Source organism: Dendropsophus ebraccatus, chromosome 5 (assembly GCF_027789765.1).
Source record: "Dendropsophus ebraccatus isolate aDenEbr1 chromosome 5, aDenEbr1.pat, whole genome shotgun sequence".
In the NCBI taxonomy this organism is placed as follows: domain Eukaryota; kingdom Metazoa; phylum Chordata; class Amphibia; order Anura; family Hylidae; genus Dendropsophus; species Dendropsophus ebraccatus.
Window position 1 is genome coordinate 152,681,609 of NC_091458.1, and position 13,514 is coordinate 152,695,122.

At 50.0% G+C, this 13,514-nt stretch overlaps 1 protein-coding gene across 3 annotated transcripts; it reads left to right on the forward strand.

Moving 5' to 3' along the window:
* Nucleotides 1-4,611: 4,611 nt before the first annotated feature.
* Nucleotides 4,612-12,360, forward strand: LSM10 (LSM10, U7 small nuclear RNA associated). 3 transcript variants are annotated; one of them, XM_069972655.1, is made up of 2 exons: nt 4,612-4,692; nt 11,800-12,360. In XM_069972655.1, the coding sequence occupies exon 2, from the start codon at nt 11,808-11,810 to the stop codon at nt 12,168-12,170; it is 363 nt and encodes a 120-aa protein (XP_069828756.1). In that variant the 5' UTR covers nt 4,612-4,692; nt 11,800-11,807; the 3' UTR covers nt 12,171-12,360. The 3 variants fall into 3 exon arrangements, with proteins under 3 accessions (XP_069828756.1, XP_069828757.1, XP_069828755.1); XM_069972656.1 differs by having other exon boundaries at nt 4,660-4,684; XM_069972654.1 differs by lacking the exon at nt 4,612-4,692 and adding an exon at nt 8,748-8,833.
* The last annotated feature ends 1,154 nt before the right edge of the window (nt 12,361-13,514 follow it).

Below are 13,514 nucleotides of genomic sequence, written 5' to 3' on the forward strand. Positions count from 1 at the left end.
AAAGGATTGCACAGCGGAACCTGTGTGAAAGTGCTATTCAGAGGTTAGTGCTGACTTCAAAGAAGATAGCCCGGTGATGTAGCTGTAAATTAAATCTTTGTTGTCCTGTTTTGGTGCCTCATCTTACTCAACCCCTCCCCTCTCCATAGATAACAATGAAGACGGGGGAGCGCTTTATACTGTTTTTTTATGATAAAAATGCATATTTCGGCTAATAAACCCAATTACAAAGTTTCTTAAAATGGCCCGTACTGTTGATTTCTGCAAATAAAAAAAAATGTAAACGACAGTGACACTTTAAGGTTAGAATTAAAGGGGTGTGCAGGATAAGAAAAAGCACTTTTTTGCAGAAACAGTGCCACCACTCTCCTTTGGTTGTGTGCGGTATTACAATTCAGCTCCGTTCCCTTCAATAGATCTGAGCTGCAAAACCACATCCAACCTGAGGACAGAAGAAAGCAGCCGTGTTTTTCTTTAACTTTAGAACAGTGGGACAGGTAAACTAGGATGGACCATAATAGTGTGGCCAATAATTATGACGTCTTATGGTTCTGAACACAATAAAAACCTGAATCTGAGCTGAATGTGGTCTCTCTGGTATATTACAGCAGTGATATTATGGATTGGCTATGGTATAAGGGTATGTTCACACTGAGGAATTTCAAGCTGACCTATTCGGCATCACTGTACTGAGATGATCCTGTACGTCCCTGGCTGTAAGCTGCTTATACTCTAACCCCAGTATGTTGTGGATTGCGGGAGGAAAACATGCTTCATGTCTTTCTGCAGATTGTCAGGGATCCGGCAGTCAGAGCCCATCGGTCAGCCTCACTAGGGCAGCCATATAATGAGGAATGGGGGGGGGGGGGTGACTTGGTAACATTCACCCTCAAGAAACATGTAAATCTTATTTCTCTTCTCACGTCACTACCCATAGCCTGTGGGCACAACGCACAATAATGGATGGCGAGGCAGAGATCCTTATAGAGAGATCCTAGTAGTAACCAAAGATCAGCACACCGGGCGAGGCAGAGATCCTTATAGAGATCCTAGTAGTAACCAATGATCAGCACACCGGGCGAGGCGGAGATCCTTATAGAGATCCTAGTAGTAACCAATGATCAGCACACCGGGCGAGGCGGAGATCCTTATAGAGATCCTAGTAGTAACCAATGATCAGCACACCGGGCGAGGCGGAGATCCTTATAGAGATCCTAGTAGTAACCAAAGATCAGCACACCAGGCGAGGCAGAGATCCTTATAGAGATCCTAGTAGTAACCAATGATCAGCACACCGGGCGAGGCGGAGATCCTTATAGAGATCCTAGTAGTAACCAATGATCAGTACACCGGGCGAGGCAGAGATCCTTATAGAGAGATCCTAGTAGTAACCAATGATCAGCACACCGGGCGAGGCAGAGATCCTTATAGACAGATCCTAGTAGTGACCAATGATCAGCACACCGGGCGAGGCGGAGATCCTTATAGAGAGATCCTAGTAGTAACCAATGATCAGCTCACCGGGCGAGGCAGAGATCTTTATAGAGAGATCCTTGTAGTAACCAAAGATCAGCACACCAGGCGAGGCGGAGATCCTTATAGAGAGATCCTAGTAGTAACCAAAGATCAGCACACCGGGTGAGGCAGAGATCCTTATAGAGAGATCCTAGTAGTAACCAATGATCAGCACACCGGGCGAGGCAGAGATCCTTATAGAGAGATCCTAGTAGTAACCAATGATCAGCACACCGGGCGAGGCAGAGATCCTTATAGAGAGATCCTAGTAGTAACCAATGATCAGCACACCGGGCGAGGCAGAGATCCTTATAGAGAGATCCTAGTAGTAACCAATGATCAGCACACCGGGCGAGGCAGAGATCCTTATAGAGAGATCCTAGTAGTAACCACTGATCAGCACACCGGGCGAGGCAGAGATCCTTATAGAGAGATCCTAGTAGTAACCAATGATCAGCACACCGGGCGAGGCAGAGATCCTTATAGAGAGATCCTAGTAGTAACCAAAGATCAGCACACCGGGCGAGGCAGAGATCCTTATAGAGAGATCCTAGTAGTAACCAATGATCAGCACACCGGGCGAGGCAGAGATCCTAGTAGTAACCAATGATCAGCACACCGGGCGAGGCAGAGATCCTTATAGAGAGATCCTAGTAGTAACCAATGATCAGCACACCGGGCGAGGCAGAGATCCTTATAGAGAGATCCTAGTAGTAACCAAAGATCAGCACACCGGGCGAGGCAGAGATCCTTATAGAGAGATCCTAGTAGTAACCAATGATCAGCACACCGGGCGAGGCAGAGATCCTTATAGAGAGATCCTAGTAGTAACCAATGATCAGCACACCGGGCGAGGCAGAGATCCTTATAGAGAGATCCTAGTAGTAACCAATGATCAGCACACCGGGCGAGGCAGAGATCCTTATAGAGAGATCCTAGTAGTAACCAATGATCAGCTCACCGGTAGTCGAGGTTCCCAGGGAAAAGTGAGACAATCTTGTACAAGAAATCTCAGCACTCACGGTGTTTCATTCACACATGTGGTTCGCTGCTGCACGCGTTCCGACCGTGAGGTCTTTATCAACAGCAGCTGATAAGTACTGGAAGGCTGGAGATTTTTAAATAGAAGTAAATTACAAATGTATATAATTTTCTGAGACCAGTTGATTTGAAAGTCCCCCCCCCCCCCCCCCGGAGAACCCCTCTAAACCTGGCCCTGCTCTGTTATTTGTAATGGCTGCCTGAGCAGAGCTCTGCTAACCTCTGGGACCTCTCCTGTGACTGGTAGGACTGTAGCTACTTAGGGTCAATGTGTTGTCTGTATCTGTATAAAGCCCAGTAAACTTGGCTTCTATTTGATCCTGACACCGCAGCGGTCTCCTCCCGCACAGCACCTGGAATCTCCACTAATATTCCTGGGATCTCCTCTTTTCCTTCTCCTGGGATCTCCTTTTCTCCTTCTTCTGGATCTTCTCCTTCTCCTGGGATCTCATCTTCTCCTGTGATCTCCTCCTTCTGGGATCTTCTCCTTCTTCTGGATCTCCTCTTCTCCTTCTCCTGGATCTCCTCTTCTTCTGGGATCTCCTCTTCACCTTCTTCTGGATCTTCTCTTCTCCTTCTTCTGGATCTCCTCTTCTCCTGGGATCTCCTCTTCTTCTTCTTCTGGGATCTTCTTCTGGATCTTCTCTTCTTCTCCTGGGATCTCCTCCTTCTGGGATCTTCTCCTTCTCCTGGATCTCCTCTTCTCCTTCTCCTGGATCTCCTCTTCTTCTGGGATCTCCTCTTCACCTTCTTCTGGATCTGCTCTTCTCCTCCTTCTGGATCCCCGAACCTGCGGATGGGTGGGGGGGCAGCAGGCTGCTGGTATCTGGAGATGGGAGAATTTACAGTAATAAAATGAAGTGCTTCATTATCTGCTCATCGGCTGCTGCCTCATAACTGACTGCCGCTCCTCCCCGGGGTCCGGAAAAGCTGGATCCAGTCCTTGGAAACTTCTCCCAGCACCCGGGAGGAGCAGCACCGAGCACAGCCGGCTGATGGCGGATTATACAGGCGTTCGTTATTACTATAAATTCTCTCATCTCTAATCGTGATACCGAAAAAGGAGAGCATCGCCTACCCAGTCCCTGCAGAGCATCACATAGTCCCTACAGAGCATTGCATAGTCCCTGAAGAGCATCGCCTACTCTGCGCCCAGTCCCTGCAGAGCATCACCTACACTGCGCCCAGTCCCTGCAGAGCATCACATAGTCCCTACAGAGCACTGCATAGTCCCTGAAGAGCATCGCCTACTCTGCGCCCAGTCCCTGCAAAGCATCACCTAAACTGCACCCAGTCCATGCAGAGCATCACCTACACTGCACCCTGTCCCTGCAGAGCATCACCTACACTGCACCCGGTACCTGCAGAGCATAACCCTACACTGCGTCCAGTCCCTGCAGAGCATCACATATACTGCACCCAGTCTCTGCAGAGCATCACCTACACTGGGCCCAGTCCCTGCAGAGCATCACCTACACTGGGCCCAGTCCCTGCAGAGCATCACCTACACTGGGCCCAGTCCCTGCAGAGCATTGCCTACACTGCGCCCAGTCCCTGCAGAGCATCACATATACTGCACCCAGTCTCTGCAGAGCATCACCTACACTGCGCCCAGTCCCTGCAGAGCATCACATATACTGCACCCAGTCTCTGCAGAGCATCACCTACACTGGGCCCAGTCCCTGCAGAGCATTACATATACTGCACCCAGTCCCTGCAGAGCATCGCCTACACTGCGCCCAGTCCCTGCGGAGCATCACATATATTGCACCCAGTCTCTGCAGAGCATTATATTACATTACACCCAGTCCCTGCAGAGCATTATATAACATTACACCCAGTCCCTGCAGAGCATTATATAACATTACACCCAGTCCCTGCAGAGCATTATATAACATTACACCCAGTCTCTGCAGAGCATTATATAACATTACACCCAGGGCCTGCAGAGCATTATATAACATTACACCCTGGCCCGGGCTCCCCTCCTGTTGATGCTGCTGGAGACAGAACCCGGGACTCAGCATACCAATACTAGCTCCGCCCACAAACACACGGGGCTGGTCACGTGGATATGACGTCACCAGAGTTCCTGTAGCCCACGAGGAAATACAGTGTTTGGATCCCGGTACTGAGGTGACTGAGAAGCGCGGGAGTGACCGGAGCCGGGGGAGCGGGGCGCATGCAGAGGGATGCCAGGGGGAGCGGGGCGCATGCAGAGGGATGCGAGGGGGAGCGGGGCGCATGCAGAGGGATGCCAGGGGGAGCGGGGCGCATGCAGAGGGATGCCAGGGGGAGCGGGGCGCATGCAGAGGGATGCGAGGGGGAGCGGGGCGCATGCAGAGGGATGCCAGGGGGAGCGGGGCGCATGCAGAGGGATGCCAGGGGGAGCCGGGCGCATGCAGAGGGATGCGAGGGGGAGCGGGGCGCATGCAGAGGGATGCCAGGGGGAGCGGGGCGCATGCAGAGGGATGCCAGGGGGAGCGGGGCGCATGCAGAGGGATGCCAGGGGGAGCGGGGCGCATGCAGAGGGATGCCAGGGGGAGCGGGGCGCATGCAGAGGGATGCGAGGGGGAGCGGGGCGCATGCAGAGGGATGCGAGGGGGAGCGGGGCGCATGCAGAGGGATGCGAGGGGGAGCGGGGCGCATGCAGAGGGATGCGAGGGGGAGCATGCAGAGGGATGCGAGGGGGAGCGGGGCGCATGCAGAGGGATGCGAGGGGGAGCGGGGCGCATGCAGAGGGATGCGAGGGGGAGCGGGGCGCATGCAGAGGGATGCGAGGGGGAGCGGGGCGCATGCAGAGGGATGCGAGGGGGAGCGGGGCGCATGCAGAGGGATGCGAGGGGGAGCGGGGCGCATGCAGAGGGATGCGAGGGGGAGCGGGGCGCATGCAGAGGGATGCCAGGGGGAGCGGGGCGTATGCAGAGGGATGCCAGGGGGAGCGGGGCGCATGCAGAGGGATGCGAGGGGGAGCGGGGCGCATGCAGAGGGATGCGAGGGGGAGCGGGGCGCATGCAGAGGGATGCGAGGGGGAGCGGGGCGCATGCAGAGGGATGCGAGGGGGAGCGGGGCGCATGCAGAGGGATGCGAGGGGGAGCGGGGTGCATGCAGAGGGAGCGGGCGAATGCAGAGGGATGCCAGGGGGAGCGGGGTGCATGCAGAGGGATGCGAGGGGGAGCGAGGCGCATGCAGAGGGATGCGAGGGGGAGCGGGGCATATGCAGAGGGATGCCAGGGGGAGCGGGGCGCATGCAGAGGGATGCGAGGGGAAGCGGGGTGTATGCAGAGGGATGTGAGGGAGAGCGGGGTGGATGCAGGGGGAGCGGGGTGCATGCAGAGGGATGCCAAGGGGAGCGGGGCGCATGCAGAGGGATGCCAGGGGGAGCGAGGCGCATGCAGAGGGATGCGAGGGGGAGCTGGAGCTGTGGAACTGTATTCCGTCCCTGGCCGCATAAACATGGTGGAAATAAGCGATGTCAGCAGCGTTATATGGGCGCAGGCACCGAGTAGTTGCTCATATATCCGGGAGACGGGTCACAGCCAGGTCCATGGGGCCCAGGGGCACTGCCATAGTCTACAGAGCGGCCACTCAGATACATGTCTACAGAGCGGCCACTCAGATACATGTCTACAGAGCGGCCACTCAGATACATGTCTACAGAGCGGCCACTCAGATACATGTCTACAGAGCGGCCACTCAGATACATGTCTACGGAGCGGCCACTCAGATACATGTCTACGGAGCGGCCACTCAGATACATGTCTACGGAGCGGCCACCCAGATACATGTCTACGGAGCGGCCACCCAGATACATGTCTACGGAGCGGCCACCCAGATACATGTCTACGGAGCGGCCACCCAGATACATGTCTACGGAGCGGCCACCCAGATACATGTCTACGGAGCGGCCACCCAGATACATGTCTACGGAGCGGCCACCCAGATACATGTCTACGGAGCGGCCACCCAGATACATGTCTACGGAGCGGCCACCCAGATACATGTCTACGGAGCGGCCACTCAGATACATGTCTACGGAGCGGCCACTCAGATACATGTCTACGGAGCGGCCACTCAGATACATGTCTACGGAGCGGCCACTCAGATACATGTCTACGGAGCGGCCACTCAGATACATGTCTACGGAGCGGCCACTCAGATACATGTCTACGGAGCGGCCACCCAGATACATGTCTACGGAGCGGCCACCCAGATACATGTCTACAGAGCGGCCACTCAGATACATGTCTACAGAGCGGCCACTCAGATACATGTCTACAGAGCGGCCACTCAGATACATGTCTACAGAGCGGCCACTCAGATACATGTCTACAGAGCGGCCACTCAGATACATGTCTACAGAGCGGCCACTCAGATACATGTCTACAGAGCGGCCACTCAGATACATGTCTACAGAGCGGCCACTCAGATACATGTCTACAGAGCGGTCACTCAGACACAGAGCGGTCACTCAGTCACATGTCTACAGAGCGATCACTCAGATACAGAGCGGTCACCCACATACGTGTCTACAGAGCGGTCACTCAGATACATGGATACAGAGCGGTCACTCAGATACATGGATACAGAGCGGTCACTCAGATACATGGATACAGAGCGGTCACTCAGATACATGGATACAGAGCGGTCACTCAGATACATGGATACAGAGCGGTCACTCAGATACATGGATACAGAGCGGTCACTCAGATACATGGATACAGAGCGGTCACTCAGATACAGAGCGGTCACTCACATACGTGTCTACGGGGCGGTCTCTCAGATACATGTCTACGGGGCGGTCTCTCAGATACATGTCTACGGGGCGGTCTCTCAGATACATGTCTACGGGGCGGTCTCTCAGATACATGTCTATGGGGCGGTCTCTCAGATACAGAGCGATCACTCAGATACATGGCTATAGAGCGGTCACTCAGATACAGAGCGATCACTCAGATACATGTCTAGATACATCTCAGATACTCAGATACATCTCTCACTTGTATACAGAGATATATAGATACAGAGCGAGGAGAGGGGCGAGGCTGCACTCACATCTGCCTGTACCCTGTCCTTCCTGCAGTGTGACACTAGGGGGCAGGGCTGGGTCATTATCTATCTTAATCCTGAGTAATTGAACTTGTAACTTAGATCCCTAGTTTTATGATTATTAGGGGAGCGTTCACACATACAGGATCCGCAGCAGATCTGCAGCTTCAAATCTGCTGGTGCAATCCCACCTGCCTCAGTATCACACTGTGTGTCTCTATGGGAGGGCTCTGAGAGCGACAGAAGTGGACGCGTGTGAACCCTCCCATAGAGACGCTGTGTGATACCGAGGCAGGCGGGATTCTGGGAGTCTGACACTTTTACTCCCTAAAGGGTCTGTCCAGCAAAAATCTTTTTCTTTCAAATCAACTGGTGTCAGATGTTTATGTAGACTTGTAATTGACTTCTGTTTAAAAATCTCCAGTCTTCTAGTACTTATCAGCTGCTGTATGTCCTGCAGGAAGTGGTGTATTCTTTCCAGTCTGACACAGCGCTCTCTGCTGCCACCATGTCAGGAACTGTCCAGAGCAGGAGAGGTTTTCTATAGGGATTTGCTGCTGCTCTGGACAGTTCCTGACATGGACAGAGGTGGCAGCAGAGAGCACTGTGTCCGACTGGAAAGAATACACCACTTCCTGCAGGACATACAGCAGCTGATAAGTACTAGAAGACTGGAGATTTTTAAATAGAAGTAAACTACAAATCTATATAACCATCTGACACCAGTGGAAATGAACACCATCTTCTTTTCTGGAGCCTCCCTTTAAAGTGATAGTCACCCCAGTTTTCCTGTGTTATTTTATTGTTGTTGTATAGTGCCATTAAGGCGGGGCTTAGCATTGGTTGAGCCTTATCATGGGGTGGGGAAGGTGGCTAACAGCAGTGGACTGGGCAGGGAAATAGGGGGGCTGAACTGTTGCTAAGCCCCGCCTTAGTGACACTCTACAACAATGATAAAAGCGCACAGGAAAACTGGGGGGCACACTATGGGGGAGATTTATCAAACATGGTGTAAAGTGAAACTGGATCAGTTGCCCCTAGCAACCAATCAGATTCCACCTTTCATTTTCCAAAGAATCTGTGAGGAATGAAAGGTGGAATCTGATTGGTTGCTAGGGGCAACTGAACCAGTCTCACTTTACACCATGTTTGATAAATCTCCCCCTATCACTTTAAAGAGTTTCCCAGTCTTCCCATATGGGGACGTCCCGATCTGTACACGCCGCCAGTAAGTGATAGTAGAGAAGTAAGAAAAAAGGAAGCAGGAAAAGATGTAAACATCCACTCTCAGTCCAGTATATAGAACGTGGACGTGACCCATGGAGAAGTGATCATGAGGTTATCATGGTGAACGTCCACTTCCTCCTGTGACCTCATGAGAAGCTTCTCAGAAAGGAAAACCCCTCGAAATAGAATCCATCAGCAGGAAAGGAGCACATTGGCCTTCCCGTCCTGACCGCAGGGACTCACAGAGGAGACGTTGTGTAACAGGCCGGCCGTGTATGGCTGGTAGATATCGGGGAGCGCTCCTCACCAGAACTACACAGTGATATACAGTCCCTTTCTGTAGCCGTCACAGCGTCCCCTCATATCTTCTCCTGGATGTCTGGCCGTTTTTTTGCCGATTTTTGTTATATTATATGTTTATTATACTATATGTTGTTTTTTTTTTTTATCAACTGGTGAAAGTTATATAGATTTGTTATTTCTATTTAAAAATCTCCAGTACTTATCAGCTGCTGTATGTCCTGCAGGAAGTGGTGTATTCTCTCCAGTCTGACACAGTCCTCTCTGCTGCCACCTCTGTCTATGTCAGGAACTGTCCAGAGCAGCAGCAAATCCCCATAGAAAACCTCTCCTGCTCTGGACAGAGGTGGCAGCAGAGAGCGCTGTGTCAGACTGGAAAGAATACACCACTTCCTGCAGGACGTGCAGCAGCTGATAAGTACTGGGAGACTGGAGATTTTTCAATAGTAGTAATTTACAAATATACATAACTTCCCGATACCAGTTTATTTGGTGAAAAAAATGATGGAGTGCCCCTATAATGGGGTTATACAGTAAAAAATCTTTTTCTTTCAAATCAACTGGTGTCAGAAATTTACATAGATTTGTAATTTACTTCTATTTAAAAATCTCCAGTCTTCCAGTACTTATCAGCTGCTGTATGTCCTGCAGGAAGTGGTGTATTCTTTCCAGTCTGACACAGTGCACTCTGCTGCCACCTCTGTGCATGTCAGGAACTGTCCAGAGCAGTAGCAAAACCCCATAGAAAACCTCTCCTGCTCTGGACAGTTCCTGACATGGTCAGAATGAAAAATATACACCACTTCCTGCAGGATATACAGCAGCTGATAAGTACTGGAAGACTGGAGATTTTTAAATAGAAGTAAATAACAAATCTAAATAACTTTCCAAAAAGATTTTTGCAGGAGTACCCCTTTAAATGGTCACTTTCGCCACTTTCCCACTACTGGGCCCCCCCAGCAATCTCATAAACAGGGACCCTGAAATGCCATCAGCTCCATTCACACTATGGAGCCACTGGAGAGAGCTGGAGGCGGCATTCGTCTCTCTTCCGCAGCTCCATTCTGATGCTGTTGTCCTCTCTTGTATCCGATGCTGTGGATATTCCTGTGTATATGGCTGCTGTAAAGCTATAGGGGAGTGATTGAAGCGGCTCCCTCCTCCTGCTGCCTGGACGAGTGTTACTGGCCGCCCTCCCTATCTGACTGATTACAGGAGTCCATTATAGTCTATGGAGCCTGAGGCCGTGTTCACACACTGTATTGTGGTCACTATTCAGTTGGTTCCACTCCTGGTTTTACCAAAATACTGAAGGGAAGTGGACTCCTTTGCTATACACCTCACTCAGATAAAGCGCATGATCGCAGAGGGTCTCAGGGCCCTATTACACTGGGCGATTATCGTGTGAAAAATCGTTTGAATTTAAAACGATAATCATTTTGTGTTATTGCAGGCAACAATCGAAAAATCGTTCGTATGTCATTGATCGTTGATTTAGATCTGAACCTAAAATTATCGTTAATCGTCCACTGTAATTCCACATTGTAGTGTAATTGCACGTTGTTCATTGCTTTGCTGGGATCAGACGAAGTAAATGATCATAGTAACGATCGCAATAACGACCATCGTTCTGTGTAATATGGTGAATGATAGACAATCTTGTTTTCGATCGTTAGTCGTTATTCGTTGAAAATCGCTCTGTGTTATAAGACCCTTAGGGTCCCATTACGCGGAGCGATTTTTAGCGATTAATCACTAACGATCGCAAACGAGATTGTTTATCGTTAACCTGAAATCGTTCACCATATTACACAGAACGATGGTCGTTATTGCGATCGTTACTATGATCGTTTACTCTATCTGATCCCAGCAGAACAATGTGCAATTACACTGAACGATTAGTTAACGAATGCGGAATTACAGCAAACGATTAACGATAATTTTAGGTTTAGTTCTAAATCAACAACATACAAACAGTTTCCAGATTGTTGCCTGCAATTACACGGAACGATTATCGTTTAAATTCGACCGTTATAACGATTTTTTACACAATAATCGTCGCGTGTAAAAGGGCCCTTAGGGCAAACGTGTCAGAAGTTTATATATGTCAGTGTTGGTGCTTTCAGTGTTTACTATCAAACAGGTCATCCAGGGGGAGGGACACTTAGGGCTCTTTTACACGGACGCAAGCGGACGATCGGAGGGTCTTTTACATGGCACAATTAATCGAGCGTCTGGGCTGCACAAACAATCCTTGTATTGTTTGTGTGGCCATGTGCATATCCGTGTTGTCAGTTTACGGATTAAACATGCAGTGCATACTTACCTAGTGCGCTGCTGTGTGATCCGGCACCCTGCTCTGTATCTTCAAGCCCCGCCTCCACCGTCTGTCAATCATTCTGGAGGAGGGTGTGGCCTGACGATACAGTGGTGGGACGGGAGAGCAGGATGCCAGATCACACAGCAGCGCCCTAGGTAAGTATACACTGAACTAGAAACTGACAGCACAGATACATGCATATCCCTGCTGTCTTTTTTTCCTTTGCTATCGGCCGAACAAACCCTGTTTACACAGGAAAATGTGCGTCCGTTAACGATAAATTCTAAAGTTGCGATCAGCTGTTGTCGGCCTTACGTGGGGACTAACAGGTTGATGTTATTTTGCAGGTGCCGCCATGGAGGTTAGTCACTCGGTGAAGGAGAGGACGATTGCCGAGAACAGCCTGGTCCTCCTCCTGCAGGGCTTACACGGACGCGTCACCACCGTCGACTTACGGAACGAGAGCTCCGCCACCGGGACCGTATTGAATGTAGATGCTTTTATGAATATACGGCTGAAAAAAGTGACCTACACGGATCGCCACGGCCAGGAGGCCAAGCTGGATGACTTGTTTATTACCGGACGCAACGTGAGGTACGTTCATATCCCCGAAGAGGTGGAGATCATCCCCACGATAGAAGAACAGCTGAGGAAGATACAAAGTGTCCGCGGGTTTGGAAAAGGAAGGAAAGAATTTGCATCAAAAAAGTTCAAGTAACTTGCATCCTCCAATATCCTCCATCTCCCGATGAACGGACAAGGACCTTCGTATTTGACACCAAAAATTTTCACCAAAAAACAAGGAAGCAGCCATGATGCATGGTTGGAGATGAAGCTAACGGACTCATTACCGGGGCCGTGTGTTCTCACGTACCCTGTCAGATTATCAATAAAATCTAAGGATCATTCCTGTCAGAGTGAAATGTACTGACACATACTAATGCATACAGGAAAGCGACAGACCTTAAAGGGGAACTCCAGCGAAAATCTTCTTTTCTTTCAGATCAGCTGGTGTCAGAAAGTTATATAGATTTGTAATTTACTTCTCTTTACAAATCTCCAGTCTTCCAGTACTTATCAGCTGCTGTATGTCCTCCAGGAAGTGGTGTATTCTCTCCAGTCTGACACAGTGCTCTCTGCTGCCACCTCTGTCCATGTCAGCAGTAGCAAAGCCCCATAGAAGACCTCCCCTGCTCTGGACAGAGGTGGCAGCAGAGAGCACTGTCAGACTGGAAAGAATACAGCACTTCCTGCAAGGCATACTGCAGCTGATAAGTATTGGAAGACTAGAGATTTTTAAATAAAGTAAATTACAAATCAAGTCCAGTAACCTGGGTGGTCAGTCCCATGCTGCGTGAGCTATACTAAATTCTTTCTGTACATACTAATATATGTTGTGTGTGTGTGTGTGTGTTACTGTTACCTGTACCCAGCTGCACTGTAATGGTGGCCGCACACCCTCAATAACTGACAGCTGACATCGCCATCCTCCCCATACATGATTATCATTCGAATTTTAGCGATAACGATGGCATTTGAGCGATAATCAGCTCATGTAAACACAGCGAACAATCAAGCGACGAGCAAGAAATCGTTCATTTTGATCTTTTAACAGGTTCTCAAATCGTCGTTGGTCGCTCACTAAAAATTCGCCGATCGCTTTGTGTAAACAGTCTTTCACCAATTCACTCTATGTGTGAGATGGGCTTAAACGACCGGAATAACGAATTTTCCAAACAATATATCGTTCCATCTAAACGCTGATCACTATAAAAACCACATCATTACTTTAATATCGTTAATTGTTTGATCGGGCGAATTATCGCACCGTGTAAACGCAGCATTAGGATCCAATTACACGGAACGAATCTTAACGATGAACGATCGCAAACGAGATTGTTTTTTCGTTAACCTGAAATCGTTCCCCATATTACACAGAACGATGGTCGTTAGTTACGATTGTTACTGCGATCGTTACTATGATCGTTCATTTCTTTTGATCCCAGCAAAACAATGTGCAATTACACTGAACGATTAGTGAACGAATGTGGAATTACAGTGA

Coding starts and splice junctions, on each gene's coding strand:
- LSM10 (XM_069972654.1), top strand. CDS start 8,803: ATGGGGACGTCCCGATCTGTACACGCCGCCA. Junction 8,834..11,799: donor CCGATCTGTACACGCCGCCA/GTAAGTGATAGT, acceptor GTTATTTTGCAG/GTGCCGCCATGGAGGTTAGT.